Source organism: Theropithecus gelada, chromosome 8, assembly GCF_003255815.1.
Source record: "Theropithecus gelada isolate Dixy chromosome 8, Tgel_1.0, whole genome shotgun sequence".
NCBI lineage: Eukaryota > Metazoa > Chordata > Mammalia > Primates > Cercopithecidae > Theropithecus > Theropithecus gelada.
The window spans coordinates 103,906,746-103,928,953 of record NC_037676.1 but is presented as its reverse complement, the minus strand read 5'-3'; the positions used below and the strand labels follow the sequence as shown (position 1 = coordinate 103,928,953).

At 42.3% G+C, this 22,208-nt stretch overlaps 1 protein-coding gene across 2 annotated transcripts in view; it reads right to left on the bottom strand.

The window, feature by feature from the left end:
- Positions 1 to 22,208, bottom strand: part of GRHL2 (grainyhead like transcription factor 2) — a 184,209-nt gene that overhangs the window by 58,269 nt on the left and 103,732 nt on the right. For both annotated transcript variants that reach the window (XM_025393836.1, XM_025393834.1), the window contains exon 8: positions 15,530 to 15,624. In XM_025393836.1, coding sequence (XP_025249621.1) covers positions 15,530 to 15,624 — 95 coding nt within the window. The remainder of the gene's footprint in view (positions 1 to 15,529; positions 15,625 to 22,208) is intronic.

The following is a 22,208-nucleotide window of genomic DNA, read 5'->3' as shown; positions in this document are numbered from 1 at the left end:
TTTTCTTCCATTTTGATAGGATTGTATTTGTGTGCAGATGCAATGCCAAATTGAGACAGAAGATAGACTAAAAGTAGACAATATTAAAATGTGAAATCTCAGCTTTGGGCAACCATCTTTTTTTATGCATGTATTCATCAAATAGTGATTTAATGTCTTCTTTCTGTGCTTGGCATCGTGCTGGGAGATGGGAATACAGGATGTAAGCCAGACTACCTGCCCTCAGGGAGCTTGCTATTTTGTTGAGGATATAAGAAATGCCTAGATTTCATAAAATGTACAATGATATAGCACTTTTAGGAAGTACTTTTTAAGAATGTTTATTTCATTTCTTCCTTTCTTCCTGATAAAATATTTATTTTCTCCTCTCAATTCTGCGGGTATGTATGTATACACAGAGATGCACACTTGGTGGACTCACATACTCTACCATAGCTTCCCGTATTCTTTCAGTGCTCAATTTTTTGTTTGTTCTCCTTTCAGAGGCTTTGCTGCCTGCTGTGTGCTCTGCCTTCTGTGCTGTCCTTGCAGATCATCACACTGCCAGCTCCTTCTTCTCATTCAGATTCAGTCCAATGTCAACTCTGCAGAAATATCTGCCTTGACCATTCCATGGAGAGCTGCCTTTTACCTCTTCTTCCTCCTCCTCTCAACCCCTTGGCCCATGACCAGTGGCAGAGTCTGTCAAATTTCTCTTTTCTCCTCTCTTCATAGCACATACAATTACTTGAAGTTATCTTATTATTTATTTGCTTAGTGTTTAATTATCTGTTTGCTGCATGATGCTGAAAAGCCCTTAAGAGGAGGGTACTTGTCTGCTTCAAGCTCACTGTATTCCCAGTACTAGGCCTATGGTAGACAGTCAACAAATATTTGTCCAACAACTTAAGAGAAGATAAATTATTTTTCTAAACACAACTTTATCTATGTTCTTGCTTTCATAAGCAATAGCTCCTAAGAGCAGAGATTAATATGAGTAGCTGAAGTCAATTTAGTACAGTGGAGTTAGCTGCTCTGACCAGATGTTATGTATCAACAATCATAAATTGAGCATCAACTATATATTAAGCATGAATATCTTCATCAATATCTATCTATCTATCTATCTATCTATCTATCTATCTATCTATCTATCCATCCATCCATCCATCCACCCGCACTATGAAGATGCTATATATAGAGGCTATGGGAAATACAGAAGTCTATCTATGGCAGGGCCCTACCCTCAAGGAAAAGGTGGGGGTCCAACAGTATTCACTGTTGTGGAAAGTACGTAATTAGATATTAAATTGAACACTCCAGACTCTGTTTGCTTTAAGAAGAGAGAAGGTCAGGCATGGTGGCTCACACCTACAATCCCAGCACTTTGGGAGGCTGAGGCAGGTGGATCACCTGAGGTCAGCAGTTCGAGACTAGCCTGGCCAACATGGTGAAACGACATATCTACTAAAAATACAAAAATAAGCCGGGCATGGTGGTACATGCCTGTAATCCCAGCTACTGGGGAGGCTGAGGCAGGAGAATTGCTTGAACCTGGGAGGCAGAGGTTTTAGTGAGCTGAGATCCCGCCATTGCATTCCAGCCTAGGTGACAGAGCGAGACTTCATCTCAAAAAAAAAGAAAGAAGAAGAAGAGAGCTCAACAAGGCAGCCAGGGAAGATTTCCTGTAGGAGTCTTGAGACAGGAGAAAGAGAGATGGAAGGGGAAAAAAGCTCATGCTGGCTCTGAAAAAATGTAGAGATCACCCTAATGGAAAAGGAGGGTTTATATCTGGAAAGTGAAGAAAGAACCTGAAAGGCAGGGAGTGGTGAGGAAAGAGGCAGATCAATCTGTTTTTATCACTGTGATCCAGTAATAAGCACTGAATGAGGCCAAGTGTGCATCTCTGAGGCCAAGGCAGATAGAGCTGTGGCCACAGCCTCCAACATCCAAGCTACAGAGAGGACAGGGGCATGAAGACTGAGAAAAGGTCATTGTGTTCTGTAGTGGAGAGCATCCATGCTACTTCCAGAGGCCAGACCAATGGAAGGGAGGAGAGGAAGGTGATTGCTGGGCAAGTGAGACAGGTCAAAGAGATGGAGAAGAAGCACCTCAGCTAAGGGAGAGATGGGAGCACTGGGAGCGGGCAGCTGGCCCAGCAGACGTGCACTTCTGAGATGAAGGAGGCGTCCACACGACAAGAGATGAGGTATGTAAGAGGCTGCAGAGAGGAGTGGCTGTGGGAGTCAAGAGCCTCAGAAGCAGGGGATAAAGGAGATCAACTCACAAGTGAAGTTTTATGAGAGGAAGAAAGAGCTTTCTCTGAAGCTGGAGAGTGAGAAGACATAACAGTGAGACAGCAAAAGAACTAACATAACTAACTCCATTTTTGTTTAAGGGGTCTTTACCCATTCCTACACATAGGCAAGGATGATTTCAGAGCACTGACGTAATATGTGAAAACAGCAGTCATGTAGCTTTTATAACTAATCCTGGGATGAAAGGGGAAGTATGTAAACAACTAACTATGTTTTGTTAAAGATTTTTAGGAGCACTGTGACCTGTTCAAGGACAAGGAAGTTCCCAGCCTCCTCGGACACTCACTGCTGTCCAGATGTCTGCAGTCACTGGTTACCTCTTGATCTCAACCCCCTTCTTGTCCTCCTGCCCTTACTATTGAAAGAGCCTAAAGGTTGTACTGACCTATGATGGTACCTTAGAACATTAGCTCACCATCTTCTTGGTTATGCTCCTTTCTGAATAAACCTGCTTTTCCTTCCACCAACCCTTGTCTCTTGAGTCTGGCTTTCAAGTGGTGAGAAGCCAAACCTGAGTTTGATTATAATGAAAGTAAAGCAAAGCCAGAAAAAAATATCTGCCAAGAGGCTCAAAATGGTGTGCCTGGTGCAAACCCTAGCACTACAGCCTTGGACTCATTGTCTAACCTTTCTGGGCCTCACTTTCTTCTTTTAAATAGGCATAGCAATCCCTACCTTGGTACTGTGACACTTAAATGAAATAATATTTTTAAACTGTAGAGTGTCATGAACATCGAAAGAATTTTACTATCATCAACATTATCTCTCTCTGTTCAGACACCTCGTCTCTCAGCTGGTCCTGTTCTTGAACTCCAAGCTCTCACCCACATGGCAGAGTCAACAAAGTCCTCTCCATTTTACCTCCCTGAATGCTCCTGCCTGGGTGGCCTCCTTAGCATTCCCAGGGTCCCCCAGTTCAAGCCCTCCTTCCTGTAGGATTACTACTTCCTCCCTCTATTGCTACCTTCCAGCCGGATTCTCTCCCTGGGGATTTTGTGAAGCTAACTTCAAATGATCCAAAGGTAGATGAGTTCTGATTTGCATTAGTGGAACAAACATTTAATTAAGGAACATTGATTTAAAAACATTAAATCTCTCTCCCCACAGCACTTTGGGAGGGGTTGAATCCCAGGTATTGCTGGGGAGAGCACGGGGAAGTCACTCAGGCAGAAACCTTCACTGCTCTTCAAACTACAACAGTTTCTCCCACTCGGCTCTGTCATGAGCAGATCTTGCGAAGCAGCACATCGGGGTGAGGGAGACTTTTGACACTGCATAATGAGAGATTGGGCTGCTTGGTGAAATAATGAGCTCCCAGGCAGAAGAACTTCAGTACAGATGGAAAGATTAACTCACTCGACTTTTTCAACATTTATTACATGAAGCTTTTTCTGTCCATGTTTAATACTTAAAACTTGTTTTGAGTTCGCAATACCTGAATATGGTACAAAATCCAAAAGGCACAAAAGGGTAAACTGTGAAAATTACCTCCCTTCCTTGTTCCCCAGCCAGCCAACAATTTCTTGAGTATCTTTCCAGAAACACGTTATGCAAATGCAAATACACATCATTTCCTATTTTACACAAGTGGTAGCATAAAACGCACACAGGTCTGCATCTTGCTTTTTTCACTTAACAATGAAGTCTGAAGATCACTTTCTCTCTCTCTTTAAAAAAGCATGAAATATGGAATGACAATTTCTTCAACATTAGGTTGTTTCCAGTGTTTTCCTGTCATAAACAATGCTGCAATGAACTTCTTTCTACGTGGCTTTTGTTCACATGTGCGTGTATAAATTTACTTCTGAAATTGCTTTCTTCAAAGCAAGGGCAGCCTTCTCAGCAGCATCTTTATAACAGGCGTTTCCTAATTTAATATGCATCAGAATCGCCAGGAGGCCTGGCTGAAACACAGGTTACAGGGCCTCATCCCCAGAGTTTCTAATTCAGTGGGCCTGGGTTGGGAGATACAAATATTTGTGTTTCTAACAATCTCCCAAGTCAGCACTGATGCTGCTTATTGAGGATCACAGTTTGAACAATCACTGCCTAAACCATTGGACTTTGGTGGCCCTCTCTTGTCCTCTTTGTCCTCCTTCTCCTTCCTTCCTTCCCCTTTCTTCTTCTCTGCTCTTACTCACCACCCCTTCCTTCTCCTTCCTTCCTTCCCCTTTCTTCTCTGCTCTTACTCACCACCCCTTCCTTCTCCAGCTCCTCTCCCTCTACATTTTCTAAAGTCCCATCCTTCACCCTGTTTTGCCCACCCTCCAATTCTCTCCACAGCAATCTCATCCTTTGTCATGACTTCTATCATCCCCTCTTTACAACTAACACTAACTTGTCTCCTGAGTGTCACACTCTCCTGAGTGGCGCAGTGCCCTCTCTCCTTGTGCTTTCCAGGTTCTGCACCTTTGGATGCTCCCTTGTTCCCCACTGCACACTCTTCTTCCAGCTTCCTTATGTCTAAGTCCACCTGATCCTGAAAACACACCCTACGTGCCACATCCTTCCTTGTACCTTCCCAATCCCACAGAAAGAGGACCTCTCTACATGCTGAAGTACTTAGAACTAAGGTGTAGGGGTGTGTGTGTGTGTGTGTGTGTGTGAAAGAGAGAGAAAGAGAGAGAGAAATAAAGTAAATCTGGCAAAATATTAACAATGAGTCAATCTAGGTGAAGGGTAAGTGGTATCAAATGTATTAGTCTTTCAATTTTTCACTTGAAATTTTAAAAAATAAAATGTAAAAAAATAAATAATGGAGCTGCCTCTCTCTTCAGACCTTTTCTTCTAGCACTTTATCTCCCGTAGAGTCACTGTCACTTACCTGCCTTATATTTCAATTATTTACATCTGCATCTCAGTTCCTAGCCTAGTCCAAACATTCTCTAAGCGCAGGGATTCTGCCTGGCTTGTTTGTTCAGGACCTCCACCACCTGGCCCAGTGCCTGATATGCAGTGGGTGTGCTGCTTCACAGGAATGATTATTCCCTTGTCAGAGGTGAAAGGAGATATTACTACTAGGTCTTTCCAAAACAAAAAGGTGCCATGGAAAAAGCACATGCTTCAGAACCAGACAGCCCAAGGTTAGAATTCCAGCTCTACCATGCACTAGCTGTGCAACCTCAGGTAAGCTAGTTAACTTTTCTGGGCTTCAAATTCCTCATTAGTTACATGGAAATTGTTATTCACTTAAAAATATGAATATTGCATAATGTATATGGAGTGCCTGGCAGAGTGCCTGGTATAGGGTAATCACTGAACAAATATTAGTCATTGTGTATACACGCACACACAATCATTTTATGAAATCCAAGTATGCAGTCTAATTCTCTGCACAATACAATAGTTCGTACATGTTAATTACAGAGTCCTAAGCAAAATTCAGTCCAGAAAAAATTCTAACAAAGATCTAGCCATTGATACCTTTGGTGAGATGCCTTCCAAAGATTATTCCTTTTATATATGAATTAACTCCAGCTTTATAGCTTTTCCTAACATCCATTACCTTATAAAACTGGAACAAAGGCATGGCTTTGTTTAAGTTCAATACCAAAGACTCCAGCAAATGTTTACTTTTCTCTTGTAAGGCTTCCTTTACCCACACCACACCTCAGCAAACACATAAAAATGCCATTTGCCCTGCTTTGCAGTGTGCAATTCAATCTTTCAAGACCCCTCCTAGGAGTATCCCCCAACCCTATTTTTACTTTTGAGACCAAGGGATATGTTTTGTAATATTCTGTAATTTTCCACAAGATTGCCTATTTAAAATCAGGCAATACATTAATTTAGGCAAAAAAATGGAATATAACTTTTTCTTGATCATTAACATCTACCAACCCCATATCATCCTAGACTGTCTTGTAAGCAGAAAAAGAACTCCCCAGTCAAAAGCACTGGGCTGCTGAGGGGTGCGGGCTGGGGAATAAGCAAGGTCATGAACCCACAGGGCACTCAGGAATGTAGTCTCCTTCAGACAGTCCTTTGGTTTCCATTTTCATCCTGAAAAACAGTATTTACACATCTTTCCTTCTCCTTTGATATCCAGCAATGGAGTTCAGCAGAACAAGAACGCTGTCCATTTAGGAACAGCCCTTCGGAAAGCATGATTCGTTAAGACTACCGAAACTTTAATTTTCAAAAGAGCTGGCTTGGCATACAATGGAGGCTCAATAAAAACTGATTAAGCAGTTTAGACCAAAAAGGAAGAGAGACAGAGGGAGGGAAAGGAGAAAAATAACACATTTGAGACAACTTAATGGATTAGCCATGATATGGTACTGAACACAAGCCGGACTTTCAATTAGTATAACCTTATTTTTCACCCAAAGAGACTGAATAATTTGCAGTATACGAGAAGTTAGAACACCTGTGTTTTCTCCAATTTATTCCTTTTTCATAAGCTATGGCGAAAGCCCTGCGGTTCTCACCATCTTATCTTTCAAGCTACTGAAATTGAGATAACGAGGACACAGAGCTGTTTTTCCTCTCTAATAGCAGCTGCTGGAGCAGAAAGCTAGGCTTGGCTTGCTCACCTTGAAAAGACAACACTGAGAGAGGAGGTGAGCGGAGGAAGTAAGAGGAGGAAGAGAGTTAGGTTTTCTACGGAAATAGTAAGCCAGCCTATATGATGGCTCTAGTCACATCTCACAACATGAAGCCAGTTCACTGTCGTCACCATGACCCAAGCCACATCAGATGCACTCCTAAGTCCAGGGCAGCTGTCAGGCAGTGCTGGGACATTTAAATCAACTTCATTTTCTCCCTTAAAAATGGATTTACAAATACAGATGAGAACATTTTACTTTCAACTTGCACTTCTAGTTTCCTCTCACCAGCCAGCTCATCTTAGCACATCCCTGTTTACCTCCCTGAGACAGGCTCTCAGTTCTTAGACGATATGTACTTGTTAGTATTAAAGCAAAATCCAACAGGAAGGCAATGGGGCAAAACTATTAATGCAAATAGGACCCAGAGGAAATATCAACATGTCTCCTCACCTTGCATTTTCCCACAGTTTCAAAAATTACATACACACCTCTTTCGTAAATCCAATGCATTTGAAGCATTCCAAAGAGAACCAAGATTACAGGAATCTCTCTTTAAAAGGAAAATTGGCTTATGCGTAAGTAGTCATTTCCAATTACCATCCTGGTAAATGTGAGGATTTGTTTGTTGGATTTCTTAAGTTGCGCATGTAGAGTGGAGGGTCACTGTATGCCTCCTGCAAGCTTCATCTTCTCTGATCATAATCCTCATTCTTGTTTTGGAAATTTTTTAGTGCTGTGCTTCTTGCATGGTTTTGCAAAAAAAAAAAAAAAAAAAAAAAAAAGCAAGGAATTGCCTCCACTATTCATAACAGAAGAAATATACTAGAGAAAGGTGTAAGAGATCATGTAAATGAATAAAAATGAAATTCAGGATACCAGGGAAAGGAGCTGGAGAGAGATGGGGGAAATGAAGAATAAATGTGTAAAGGCATGGAGAAGAAAACACTGATATGTCTCAGCACTGTAATTGAAAGCATGCACTAATTTTTGCAGAGGATCTCACTAGTGTTAGGCTAATCAGCATGCAAATGCTCCATTGAAGAGTGCAAGGAATTTTCACTCCCACATCAGTTCCGGTCAATATGTATGATACGGACAGGTGATGTACCAGGGTAACAGAAGACGTGGATAGGGAGAGCCCTATGTGCTGGAAGTGCTGGACCAGCAGGCCCATTTTTGTGGGGAAGGAGAAAGTGTGGCATGAGGACAGGGCAGGTGGCAAAAGCAGGGTGGCCTGATTGAACTGCTTTGCTTGAGGAAATGGGGTTAGCCACTCATTTTCTTTCTTTCTGGATGCGCACAGTTTGTCCCCTATAGATTGCTTGAAGAAGGAAAATCATAGCTTGCTTTGGTTTAAACAAAAATCAGATTTCTCTCTATCAGGATAGTCAACAGCATGGGCTCTGGACTCATAGGGCCCTGAGTTCTAAATTCACTTTTTCCATTTGCCCAATCTTGCAGGGCCTGATACGTTGAGAGGTCATATTTAGTGGAATCAGAATCTGAGAGGCCCAAGAAGATTATCCATGATGCCTCTTAGACTCTTGCTCCCTTCCCCACCTCCATTGGGTTTCAGCCCTGCCCACCTCCAATCTCATTAGGAAAATTTATTAACAGAGATAAAAACAGATGCCTTACTTTGTCCTTGGCCCTTTCAAAAACTGCAACAACTTCCTGTCTGGAAGGTCCTCCCCAATCCCAAAATGCAGGAAGAACATTTGCTGATGCTCTAACAAAGCAGAAGGGTAGACAAACCAATACCCCTAAGTCCTCTCCTGCAACTCAACACACAGCGGAAGGGGGGAGTGGGATACACATGGCTCAGGAAAGTAATCACTCTGCTTCTGAAAACGGAGGCACTGGCCTAGAAGGCAGCAAAGAATAACCCTGGGAGATCAGAGTTTTATATTATTGAATTATAATGGACTTTTCTAAAAATCATAAAGATCGGAGATGGCTAGTAGTAGATTTATTTGTCAGCATGATTATTTAGTGTGATAGTGAGAGGTGACAACGTGCTAGCAGCCCTCGCTCCCTCCCGGCGCCTCCTCGGCCTCAGTGTCCACTCGGGCTGCACTTGAGGAGCCGCGCAGGGTCATCCAGCACCGTCGCGCTGCGCTGGAATTCTCGCTGGGTCTCAGCCGCCTCCCCGACGGGCGCCGCCCCCTGCTCTACGGCGCCGCCTGATCCCACCGACCAGCGGATCCCATCAACTGCCCTATCCCATCAACCGCCCAAGAGCTGAGGAGTGTGGGCGTGAGGGGCAGGGGACTGGAGGGCAGCTCAGGCTGCAGCCCCCCTGCAGCATCCACTAGGCTAAGCCAGCTGGGCTCCTGAGTCAGGTGGGGAGTTGGAGAACTTTTATGTCTAGCTCAAGGTTTGTAAACGCACCCATCAGCACCCTGTGTCTAGCTCAAGGTTTGTAAACACACCAATCACTGCTCTGTGTCTAGCTAATCTAGTGGGGACTTGCAGAACTTTTGTGTCTAGCTAAAGGATTGCAAATGCACCAATCAGCACTCTGTGTCTAGCTCAAGGTTTGTAAACGTACCAATCAGCACCCTGTCAAAACGGACCAATCAGCTCTCTGTAAAATGGGGCAATCAGTTCTCTGTAAAATGGACCAATTGGCATGATGTGGGTGGGGTCAGACAAGGAAATAAAAGCAGGCTGCCCACGGTAGCGCTGGTAACTAGTTGGGGTTCTCTTCTGATTGTGGAACCTTTGTTCTTTTGCTCTTGGCAATAAATCCTGCTGCTGCTCACTCTTTGGGTTTGCGCCACCTTTATGAGCTATAACGCTCATTGTGAAGGTCTGCAGCTTCATGCCTGAAGCCAGTGAGACCAGGAAGCCACCGAGAGGCATGAACAACTCCAGACATGCTGCCTTTAAGAGCTGTAACAAGGTGGAGGTCTGTAGCTTCACTCCTGAAGCCAGCGAGACCACTAACCCACCAGAAGGAAGAAACTCCAGACACATCTGAACACCTGAAGGACAAACTTCAAACACACCATCTTTAAGAACTGTAACACTCACCGTGAGAGTCCGCGGCTTCATTCTTGAAGTCAGCGAGACGAAGAACCCACCAATTCTGGACACAATGGTAGTGAACAGTTTCAGTGAATCCTGAACTAAGGTCATTCTAAAAGGCTTGGAGGCAGAGCAATTTAAAAAAATATTCATGGAAAGAAAGCTTTTTCAAACCTTATGTATTATAAACCAAGGAAGGGTGAAGCGTAGAGACATGGAGGAATTGTTACAGTGTTCCAGTGAAAAAATCCGAAAAGGAAACATGTTCCTGAAAGTCAGTGCAAAGCACTAAGCATCTTTAATGCTCAAGTAATTCTTCCCTGTGGTCACATGAGGGAGGTCTTTGTAGCGCACCAAGATTGGTTTAATCTTAAAATCATTGTGAACAGAGAAAACAGCCCTGGATGAAAATAAGGGGCCCAGTTTCAAGACTCCTTAGAAATCTAGGAGAAAAGGAAGTCTGTAATTAGGGTTTGCTGCACTCTGCTCTGGGGGTGATGTCATCACTTGGAAAAGGCAGTGCTCGATGCCAGGAATCTGAGCTCACAGCCCTTTAATAACTCACTAGGGTCTGGCGTGGGAATTCCTCATCTTAGGGATTAGTGACCAACAAATCTACTTCTTAGGTGCCAGTGTTTGGGTAAGGAGAGAATGAAAATTTAAAAATTCTTGTAAATGGGAGTCATGTGAAAGAATATGACACAGAAGTCCTCCCATTGGGATCATATGGATGGGATCTTAATCTACACACACACATATGTGCACACACACAGTTCCCATTGTTTTGTGGCTTTTATTTTCCAAAAAAAAAAAAAAAAAAAAAAACGGAAGTAAAAAGCCAGTTACTTGCGTGCCAGGGCTAGAATCTGGTGGTCTGAACCCCTTTTCAGTGCTCTTTCTGCTGCCACACACTGGGCCCTGCCCACCATCAATTTCCAAGCAGTAACAGTGTGGACACTCAGAACCTTGTCCACCTGGATATCAGCAGCCCAGGGACACCTGTTCACATTACACAGGCTTCCAGACTGCAGAGACCCTGAGGACAAAAGCCGATCCTGTTGGAGACTATTTCTGCTGCAAAGACTCTGTGTCACAACCAGCAAAACGGGTTCTGGGTTGAAGAACTCTGCAATAGTTCTGCGAGAATCCGCCTGCAACGGACACTGCAAATCTGGAATTAATCCCCAAACCTCGTTTTAACTAATAGCTTTAACACCTTCCCTGGGAAAATGTTTTCCTATAATTTAATTAAATTAAATGATTAGAGTTTCATGTCTTTCCTTTTTTTCTGTTCATGCTAAATGAGAGGTAGAAATAAAATGTAAGTCAGCAATGAAAGAAAATGTATGCTTTGGAAAAATCCATACGCCTTATCATCAGGTCTTGATTATAGATCTGTGGCAAGAATACCAAATACTGGATTGGTTTTTTTGGTTTTTGTTTTTTAAATAAATGCATCAAAACCTAAATATCCAAATAAAAACTATCCTTTAACATAATCATCTTGGGAAGACATACAGGTTTCTCCAATGATGCTGCCATGGCTTTAAAGCATATTTAGAAGGTCTCCTCTGATATGGCCGGCTCCAAAGATGATATATAAAACTTGGTGCCAAAAAAACCCTCATTCTTAATCCTCAGCTGGTATTATCCAGCTTGTTGATATGTATTCACATTTGGATCGAGGGGGTTTCTGGTGTTTTGTTTTTTTTTTTAACATCTTGAAAGACCAAGATTTACCACTGTTCTGAGCATTCAGAAGAATGTCACAGATTCCCTCTTCAGCAGTGGGGACACAAATCAGTGCCTGGCCTGCTGCAGCTGCAGCACCATGAGGACCAGGCCAAAGGAGCCAGGGAGCCAGGGAATGCTGGTGGCCTTGCTTGCCCCATTCCTCTGAGCTCCAGGCAGAAAGACTGAACCTACCTACGGCTTCAACCTGCATTGTGTCACTACCCTCCTAAATGCTGAAAGGCAGTGAAGAGCTAATCTGCATATCAGTTGCCTGGGGGGCATAGTTGGGCATGAAAACTCAAATGTTCACCAGGGCTAGGCAGGGAAAATTCCAGAATGGAGAATGCTAGAGAAAGCCATAAAGAGCCCAGTACCTTATCAGAGTCACTCATCACCTTGCAAACACTAGGGCTTAATGGTTGCCAGAATCTTCAATTATCCAAGAGACTTAAAAACCTGGATTTTTAAAAATAATAATCTTCTGATTATTTAATGTGGGCCAAAAAATGTTAAAATTTTAAATAGAAGTACAAAAATGCATAACACACACATACATATATGCATTCTGTGGACCATCTAAAGGCTGCAGGCCACAAGTTTGTGTCCTCTGGACATACAAACTAAAATATCATGTGATACTGAAAGGGCCTGCTGCCCTGAAGCCTAGGAAAGATTTGTGTGCAGATGTTACCAATGGGAATTTGAAAGCAAATGCAACTATTCGTGACAGATAGGTCCGCAACAGGAAGATCACAAACACTTCCACTGTGAGAGGGATGCCTTTTACTTCTTGCTTTGTTGAAAACCTTTTTTTCAACAATCGTGCAATTTTGCCTTTTGTAGTCCGCTTATTATAAAATCAATGATATTTTAGAGAAATGCCTTAGGCTCCGCAGATTAAAAAAAATCCTCTCAGCCTTTCTAATGAAGTAGATTTAACTTTTATGGTTTCTCTTTAAAAGCTCTTCAGTAACTAACACAGGAACAGGAAACCAAACACCTCATGTTCTCACTCATAAGTGGGAGCTGAACAGTAAGAACACATGGACACGGAGGGGGAACATCACATCACCAGGGCCCGTGGAGGGGTGGGGGTCTAGGGAAGGGAGAGCCTTAGGACAAATACGTAATGCATGCAGGGCTTTTACTTCTTGCTTTGTTGAAAACCTAGATGATGGGTTGATAGGGGCAGCAAACCATCATGGTACACGTATATCTATGCAACAAACCTACACGTTCTGCACTTGTGTCCAGGAACTTAAAGTAAAATAAAACATTAAGTGCTCTTCCGTAGTCTGGAGAAAAATATTTGGAACTTTTTTCATTACTTATTGATTAACCCAAACCTCAAACAATTGCTGCCACCAAGTAATAGTCACTTAAAATATTATTAATGAAGTTAAACAAATTTTGCAACATAAAACAATGCAATATAAAATATCCTCCACTGTCATTTTTCAAAGCATATGTGAGCTTAAACTTGTCTGCTCTGAGCAATATGGTTCATACACATGCATACTCACATGTACACCCACATGCACAGGCACACACATTTAGACAAGGAAAGTAAGCTCCTGCTTATGGTGGATGAGTGGTATGGAATGAACTGGGCTGGAAGGTCAACTCAACTCCACATTAACTATCTCATTGGTTTACTACAGAGCCTGAAGCTTCCATCATTAAACTGTCCCTTCTAGGTTAGGCATTTCTATAAAAGGTTCCTATTGAAGCAGAACAGTTAAAACATTCACCCACTAGCACTCATTATCACAGATTGCGTGATAATGAAAATTATGGTAATGATTACAGCTCATAGTTATAGCTTGCCTTAACATTTGTTTTGTTGTTGTTGTTCTTGTTGTTGTTGTTGTTGGTGGTGGTGGTGGTGGTGGTATGTATGTTTAAGACAGGGTCTTGCTCTGTTACTGAGGCTAGAGCACAGCGGCATGATCATGGTTCATTGCAGCCTTTACCGCCTGGGCTTGAGCAATCCTCCCACCTCTGCCTCCTGAGTAGCTAGGACTTCAGATGCATGCCACCCTGCCCAGCTAATTTTTATATTTTATTTTGTAGACATGGGGTCTCCCTACTTTACCCAGGTTACTCTTGAACTTCTGGCCTCAAGGATCCTCCCACCTTGGCCTCCCAAAGCGCTGGGATTACAGGCATCAGCCACCATGCCTGGTCCTTTAACACTGATAAGACACTTCCAGGTACATGACCCCATTTTCTTCCCAGGGACTCTGACATAGGCCCTGCCTCTCCCTGGTCACACTGTTGCTCAGTTACCGTTTCCCAGGCCTACCCCCCAGAGCACTGGATCATCCATCGTGGTTTATGCCCTCAGCATGATGCTGGCTGCAGCAGAGACATTTGGAAATCTATGTGTTTCTCTGCATGCCAGAACCGAGGCCCAGAGAGGTCAGATAACTTGCTCAGGATGACTCAGTGGCCATCCTAGACCTGTGCCGTCACACAGACTGCCTCTTACTGATCAGGTCCAGCAGTCTAGCCTCTGAGAGAACAGGGAACGATGAGAAAGGGCAAGCATTGGTTGGAATAAGGAGGCACTAGGCAGGAATGTGGGAAAGGTGCAGATAGCCCTGAGCACAGGAGCACAGTGTTCTCAGGAGAGGGGAGGGGCAGGGAGAACGGGGCTCGGGTAGCCGAGATTAACAAAGTGCCAAAAGCACATGGCTTGGGCAGGAAACTTTAAATGAAGGAGGAGTGGACCTTAGAGACACATTTGCCTACAGTTTTGTGTGGGACCAACCTTGCACCCCATGGCAAGGTCTGCTTCCTTTCTGGGAGGCACTGAGACTGAGCCACAGAAACTTCTCCAGGCTGTACGGGCACTCTATCACCATTTGCCCACTTGGGCTGCCTTTCTCAAGCCTATTCTACATTGTTTTATACTTGAGTGAAATGAGACACTGGGCAATTCTTCTTCTGTAGCCATGCCTGCAAACTCCCAACCCATTTCCTTTCTCACCCAGCCTTCCCCCTGCTCTCAGACAATAAAGCATTGACCAGAGCAGTGTACATTGACCTTTTCATTTGCTTGAAGACAAACTCTTCTAACACCCTCCTAGATGGTCCAGAACTAAACCAAAAAACAAGCTTAGGTTTCATCTGGCACCTTCCCATGAGTGCAAAATAAGAATCAAGGATCAGAAACACAGAAAGGAACACAGAAAGGAGAGTGGGCATAGCAGAACAGTTTGGGGTTTTCATAAAATCAAAGAGACTCGTGGCCGGAAAGCAAATCTGCCTTCTTTTATCCAAACTGGTGCAATAGTGGACGTCTCTTCTCAGGGCTCACTTCACCACAGATTTTGCCTTTGTACTTCTTAACCATGTGTGCACCCCGAAAAACAGAAGAAGGTTAGTTAAGCAGCCAACATTAAACAAGTGGCTGAAGGTCACGCTGGTGGCCACACTTCCGTCAGTAGAGCTCAGGGACCTGCAGCCTGCTTCCTGTATTCCATCCTTCAACCAGCTTAAGCCTGGAAGGGCTAAGGGGTCAGCGGTCTCCCCAGTAGCTTACCTACGAACACATCAGCTCTGAGCTCCTCCCTGTGTCTGGAGGAGGCTGCACAGAGAGGCCTTTGGGGAAATCTGCAGTGCAGAGAGAAAAGGTTTTCTGGCCTCATCTTCCCAGCTGCAAGTGCTAAAATGAAGCCTGGGGCCTGAAGGATTTGGGTGGGACATGCAACTTGGCTCATTACATTCTACAGGAAGCCACAGAGGAGCACGCTCTTTTTTCTCCCTTACCCTCCCCAAAGGCAAAAGATGAAAGGTTCGTTTTCTTTTCAATACGAGGCTACCGATAGAGGCTTTTAAAAAAGAATAAACTGCAGAGGATGGGCACGTTATTAGGAGGTATGAACAATGAATCAATGCTATTTTGTCACTCACCTTCGCCTCTTCATTCACGTCCCAGGTAAAGGAAACAGCATTATACGCAATCTCTTCGATGTTTCCGATCGTGTTAAAACTCTCCTTGTAATCGGCTGTAACATTAAAAAAAAGAAGTTTTTAAAGCAGTAAGAGTGACTCGGTGACATGTACTGAACCATCATTTTCCAATGGGTAAATTTAAACTTTGCTTATTTTTCTAGCTATCTCCATGCTAACAGTTAAGGATTGGTGCTCACTTATGTTCTTTTACTAATACTTACTCTGTAAGAATGTAAGCGTGTTCCTCTTTTAAAAGAGTAAAACTAAGCAAACCAATGTTCTTAGCTAATTTGTTCATTAGTTTCATATTTTACTAGTTTTATAAAATTATTAAGGTTTTCTCTTTTCTTCCAAGCCCCATGTCACCTACCCACTCTCCCTCCTGCTCACTTTTCTGCCACTTAATTTTGCTAGAAGTACCAGGGTACTCCATACAGAATTTTTTGTAGAACAGAATATTCTGTTTATCAGCCAGGCAGTGTCATCAGGACTTTAGTTAAAAAAAAAAAAAAAAAAAAAAAATTTTTTCAGGAGACCACAGTAAAGTTTTTTAAAAATTTCTTTTTAGGGCCAGGTGTGGTGGCTCACATCTGTAATCCCAGAACTTTGGGAGGCCGAGATGGGAGGATCACCTGAGGTCAGGAGTTTGAGACCAGCCTGGCTAACATGGTGAAACCCTGTCTCTACTAAAAATACAAAAATTAGCCGGGCATGGTGGCACATGCCTGTAATCCTAGCTACTTAGGAGGCTGAGGCACAAGAATCGCTTGATTTTCTTGCCTGGAAGGCAGGGGTTGCAGTGAGCCAAGATCGTGCCACTGCACTCCAGCCTGGGTGACAGAGTGAGACTCCATCTCAAAAAAAAATCTTTTTGGACTTAGCTATGGAGAGTTGAGTTAATCATACTTAGTTCACTATAAACATTGGTCTATTCAAGGCCCTCTCTTATTTTACGACTTTATTTGGTTACTACATATTTCTTTTTCTTCCTATTATCCTTCCCACAAATGCAATAGCTATAAATATGTTAACATATATCCTTATGGAATCTATTGGTTTGATTTGCCTGTGTACATAGCTTTAATTATCATCATAATTTAATTATCATAAATTCTGTCGTTCTATGACTAAAGTTGCCAGATTGGGCAAATATTTGGGATATACTTATCTTCAAAATGTATTCATTATTTATAAGAAATTCAAATTTAACTGGCACCCTGTATTTTATCTGGCAATCCACACTAGACCTTTTCAGATCTAACCTTAGTGCTAGTTGCATGCCTGTTTCTAACTGTAGCTGCAGGGACCGTCGACCACAGTTTACTTATCCCCCATCCCAGAGATGGACCCTTCAGTGGTCTCTGCTCTCTGGTACAGACAACTTTGTGATAAAAATTCATATTCCTGGGAGCTGAACCGATGGCTGATCACATAAAAAGCTCCTAAATGTGCTCTTCAGGACAGCCCTCCAGACTCAGTCTCCAGGATGGATGAGCCAGTGCAGCCTCCCACCAGAACTCTATTTCCCTCTTTGTCCCTACTTTCTTGCCAATCTGATGAGCACAAGGCAGCATTTCACTGACAATATATTCGCACTTCTTCTACCACTTTTAAGTTGAAACATCTCTTCTCACACAGGATAGCCAACCAGGTATCTCCTTACGGAGACTGCTTACTAATGTCCTTTGCCGTGCTTCTGTGGTTTCCTCCATGGAAATTTTAAAGCCAAACTACATGTTTACATTTTAAATAAAGCACACACTTCAATATAAAAGCATGTGTGGCCACCACAGGAGAGTCAGAGATCATGAACAAATAAGAAAAATATTTAAAAGCAACCACAATCTTCTTATCCACAAATAACCAACTATAAACACATCTGTGGTACACTTTATCCTTCCTATCTTTCTCTCTGCTTCCCTTTCTCAAAAATATGTAAACATTTTATACAATACTATAACAGTTATTTCTTAATGTATTTATTTTTGCCTAACACATCATCATGTGCATAACACAACACATTTTGCCTAACACATTGACATCTTCCCATGTCAATAAACTGGTATAAAATTACTTTTAATGGCCAAATACCACTAAATTGAATTATGTGCCACGACTTTATTTTGCTTGTCTCAGCCAGATGATGTCCAATACTTTTCTATTTCAAATAAGGTTTTATTTAATTATCTTTACAGCTAAAAATGCATATACGCTTAATTGTATTTCATTAATATATATTCTCAGAAGTGAAAGTAGCAGGTCAAAGAAAAAAAAAATTTAAGGCTTTTAATTCATTTTGTCGAAGTGTTCCTGCAAAAGTTGAAACAGTTGATGTTCACAGCAACAGTACACGTGTTGTTTCCTCAAAATGTTGCTTTCCAAACTGATATGCAAAACATGGTGACTCATTAATTTAATTTGTAATTTATTGATTGCAAAGGAGGTTGAACCAGCTTTCATTTTGTTTTTGACTCTCTGTATTTATTTTTTTCTCTTTGTTTCATTTATTTATTTTTTTTATTTTTTTATTTTTTGAGACAGAGTCTCACTCTAGTGTCACCCAGGCTGGAGTGCAGTGGCACGATCTCGGCTCACTGCAAGAGCTGCCTCCCGGGTTCAAGTGATTCTCCTGCCTCAGCCTCCCGAGTGGCTGAGACTACAGGCACCTGCCACCACGTCTGGCTAATTTTTTTGTTTTTAGTAGAGACGGGGTTTCACCGTGTTAGCCAGGATGGTCTCGATCTCCTGACCTCATGATCCACCCGCTTCGGCCTCCCAAAGTGCTAGGATTACAGGCATGAGCCATGGAATGCGGCCCTTCTCTTTGTTTTAAAAATGTATTTATTTATTACAACACTTCCTGCTCTGTTCTTTGCGTATTTTTTTCTTAGGATATTCAGTTTTCTTACTGATTTTGAAATAAATAGTTAAAGCTAAAAGAGAAAACAAAAAGCAAAGAAAAACAATTTTATATCTTTCAAATTTAGAACAAGGTTATACGACTATACTTGGGATGATTTTAAACATAAACCTGTGCTTCCAGCAGGCCAGCCAAACTCTTAAAATTTTGAAGAGAAAAGAAGACCATTGAATTTAGATCAACTGAAGTCCTTGATTCTTTATAGCTAATTATTCAAAGTCTTGCAACTTTGAAGTTTTAAATACACATTTAAAAATAAGCAGCTTTTAGGTGAATTGTAAAAAAGAAAGCAAATGTTATATCTAGAAATAAAGACAAACCAAGAAAATTTGGTCAAACATGTATCCTAGCTCTCATGAGTTACAACATTATGAGGTTTTAATTTCCCATAGCTTCTCCACATAAAAAATGTCTTCCATAAAAAGCATATTAGCTCAAATAAGGAAAGAATTTCAAAAACAAATGCAATATAGATCCAAATAAAATAATCTTGTTCAAGGTCCCTGTCAGTTTCTATCACCTTCACTTAATCAACAAATGTATTGAGGAAATATTTACCATGAGCCCTCTATGTGCCAGGCAGTGTCCTCATGCTTGAGAAACAGCAAGAAACAAAACTAGGTCCCTGATCTTTTGGCTCTTTCAGTCCCAGAGACAGAATATAAATAAGTATATAGATAAATAAATGAACAAGACAATTATCCTTAATCTGCTTTTTTATGCCCAAAACAGAAGGATAGTAAGACTACTTGTTATTGGGTGGTTCCATTACCTTGTATATGTCCTTCATGGCATGTACAAGTATTTTATTTATTAGTTTACTATTTATCACCAACATTTCTCATTAGTTGTATATGTTATATGAGGGCAAGGAACTTATCTTAAATACTGCTGCTTTCTCAGTGCTTAATATCATACTCATAGGATGTGCTCCATAAGTTTGTTCAGTGAATGAATGGACGGATCCTTAGGCATTCTAAACAAGCAAGATAACTAAGAGACTAATGTCATGTACTCCTCTCCAGCCTTATACCATACAAGAAATGTCTGCTCATCTCTACCCTTTGTGTTCAGTCTCTACAGGTGGTACAATAGCTTTGCTCCCACTTCACAACTGTCAAAGTCTTCCAAGAGACTAAACAGCTGATGCAAACCGATGTGACTTCGTCCACATGCATAGTTGTCTGACAAATAAAATGCTAATAGTTGTGCCTCCGGTTTCTGAAAGCTGGGTGAATGTCCTTTGGTGAGTGTTGTATGCTTAAGAGTTTATGGCCCACGGTAGGAATGGAAACTCAGTGACCTGGTGCTGAGCCTTCCTCAACTTATTTTCTCAAGAAAGTTTCTCAAACCCAAATGTTGTCAATTTTGACAGCTATAGTCAGGAAAAGGCATAGTCATGAGCTGCTCTGCCAGTTTCCTTGGGCTGTCATCACTAATTACCATAAACGTGGTGGCTTTGAACAACAGGAATATTTTTGCTCATAGTTCCAGAGGCCAGGAGTTTGAAATCAAGCTGTGCCATGCCAGCAGTGTGTCACTCCAATCTCTGCTTCTGTCTTCACATGGCCTTCTCTTCTGTGTCTCTGCATCTGTTCCCCATTCTCTCTCTCTCTGTCTCTCTCTATTTTATTTATTTATTTATTTTGATACAGACTCTCGCTCTTATTACCCAGTCTGGAATGCAATGGCTCACTGCAGTCTCTGCCTCCCGGGTTCAAGTGATTCTTCTGCTTCAGCCTCCCCAGCAGCTGGGATTACAGGCACCTGCCACCACGCCTGGCTAATTTTTTTGACATTTTTAGTAGAGATGAGGTTTCACCATGTTGGCCAGGCTGGTCTTGAACTCCTGACCTCAGGTGATCTGCCTGCCTCAGTCTCCCAAAGTGCTGGGATTACAAGTGTGAGCCACCGTGCCCAGACTGTTCCCCCTTCTAAGGATTTGTCATTGGATGTAGGGCCCACCTTAATTCAGAGTGATCTCATCTTGAGATCCTTAACTTAATCACAATCTGCAAAGATCTTTTTCCCAAATAAGGTCATATTTACAGGCTCTGGGAGTTAGGACGAGGACATATCATTTTCGAGGGTCCCTCTCTACCTCCTACATCTGGGATTCCTTCCTGTGATTAGAACTCATGTGACCTGAGTGAATGGCTTCTTTTTGCAATGATAGTTACCATAGCTAAAAAATAATCATCCCTCTTTAAACGAATTATAAAACACATCATTGTGAACATATTGAATTTCAAATGGACTTTTTTTTACCCTAAAAAAAGTGACAAGGCAACATAAAAACTACACATTTTAAATACTAGTTTGTAAACACAATACTAACATCTACCTCGTGTGGATAAGTGAACAAATAGGAAAATGGCTTAATATTTTCCAAAACAGGCATGATGCAACAATATTATTATTGGCCGAAACAGGTTTTAAAAAAATTATGCTGGCTGGGCGCGGTGGCTCACTCCTGTAATCCTAACACTTTGGGAGGCCGAGACAGGCGGATCACCTGAGGTCAGGAGTTCAAGACCAGCCTGGCCAACATGGTGAAACTCCATCTCTACTAAAATACAAAAATTAGCCAGGCGTGGTGATGGGTGCCTGTAATCCCAGCTACTCTAAAGGTTGAGGCAGGAGAATCACTGGCACCCGGGAGGTGCAGGTTGCAGCGAGCTAAGGTCACGCCATTGCACTCCAGCTTGGGCAACAGAGACTCCATCTCAACAACAACAACAACAAAAAGAATAAAACCATGGGGAGAAAAAATGGGAGTCTTTTTAATGAAATAAGAGTGAACTTGATCTCATTGTTAATGTCATATGCTACCAGTGATACAGCCAAAACGTTCAGGGTCTTCTCTAAGGCTGCGTATGTCCTTGGAATCTCAGAGTGAAGTGTATGGGAACACACGGAAATTCTCTAGGGACCTGCTAGGATCCTCCCAAAGCAGAACAAGTGTTTCCAAATTCCCATGGCTGACAGGCTTGAGTGGATATTCTATAATGGTGCTTCTCAAATGTTGCAGGGCACCAGAGTCACCTGGAGGGCTTTGGTAAAATGCAGATTCTCCGCCCACTCTCAGAGATTCCGATTCCATAGGTCTAGAATGTGGCCAAGAATTTGCATTTCTAGCAAGCTCTCAGGTAGAGCTGATGTGGCTGGTCTGGGGACTACACTTAATACTGTTCTATGGCAAATGGAAATGCCAAAATAATTAAAAGGAGCAATTTCATTATTGGATTATTTTGGCACATTTGGTTCACTCCACACAGTATTAGAAAGTGCTATATTTGGCCAGGCATGGTGGCTCGTGCCTGTAATCCCAGCAATTTGGGAGGCCAACGCGGGCAGATTACGAGGTCAGGAGTTCGAGACCAGCCTGACCAACGTGGTGAAACCCTGAACGTGGTCTCTGCTGAAAATACAAAAATTAGCCAGGTGTGGTGGTGCGCACCCATAATCCCAGCTACTCAGGAGGCTGAGGCAGGAGAATTGCTTGAACCCGGGAGACAGAGGCTGCAGTGAGCCGAGATTGTGCCATTGTACTCCAGCCTGGTCACAGAGCAACACTCTGTCTCAAAAAAACAAACAAACAAAAAAAGTGCTATATCTGTCATTAAGGTCCTAAGTCAACTATCAATGAAGTCCATGTGAGAGTTCCTCTTCGCTTCTCAGATTTCCCTTCTTAGGAGAACTAAATACCAACATGGG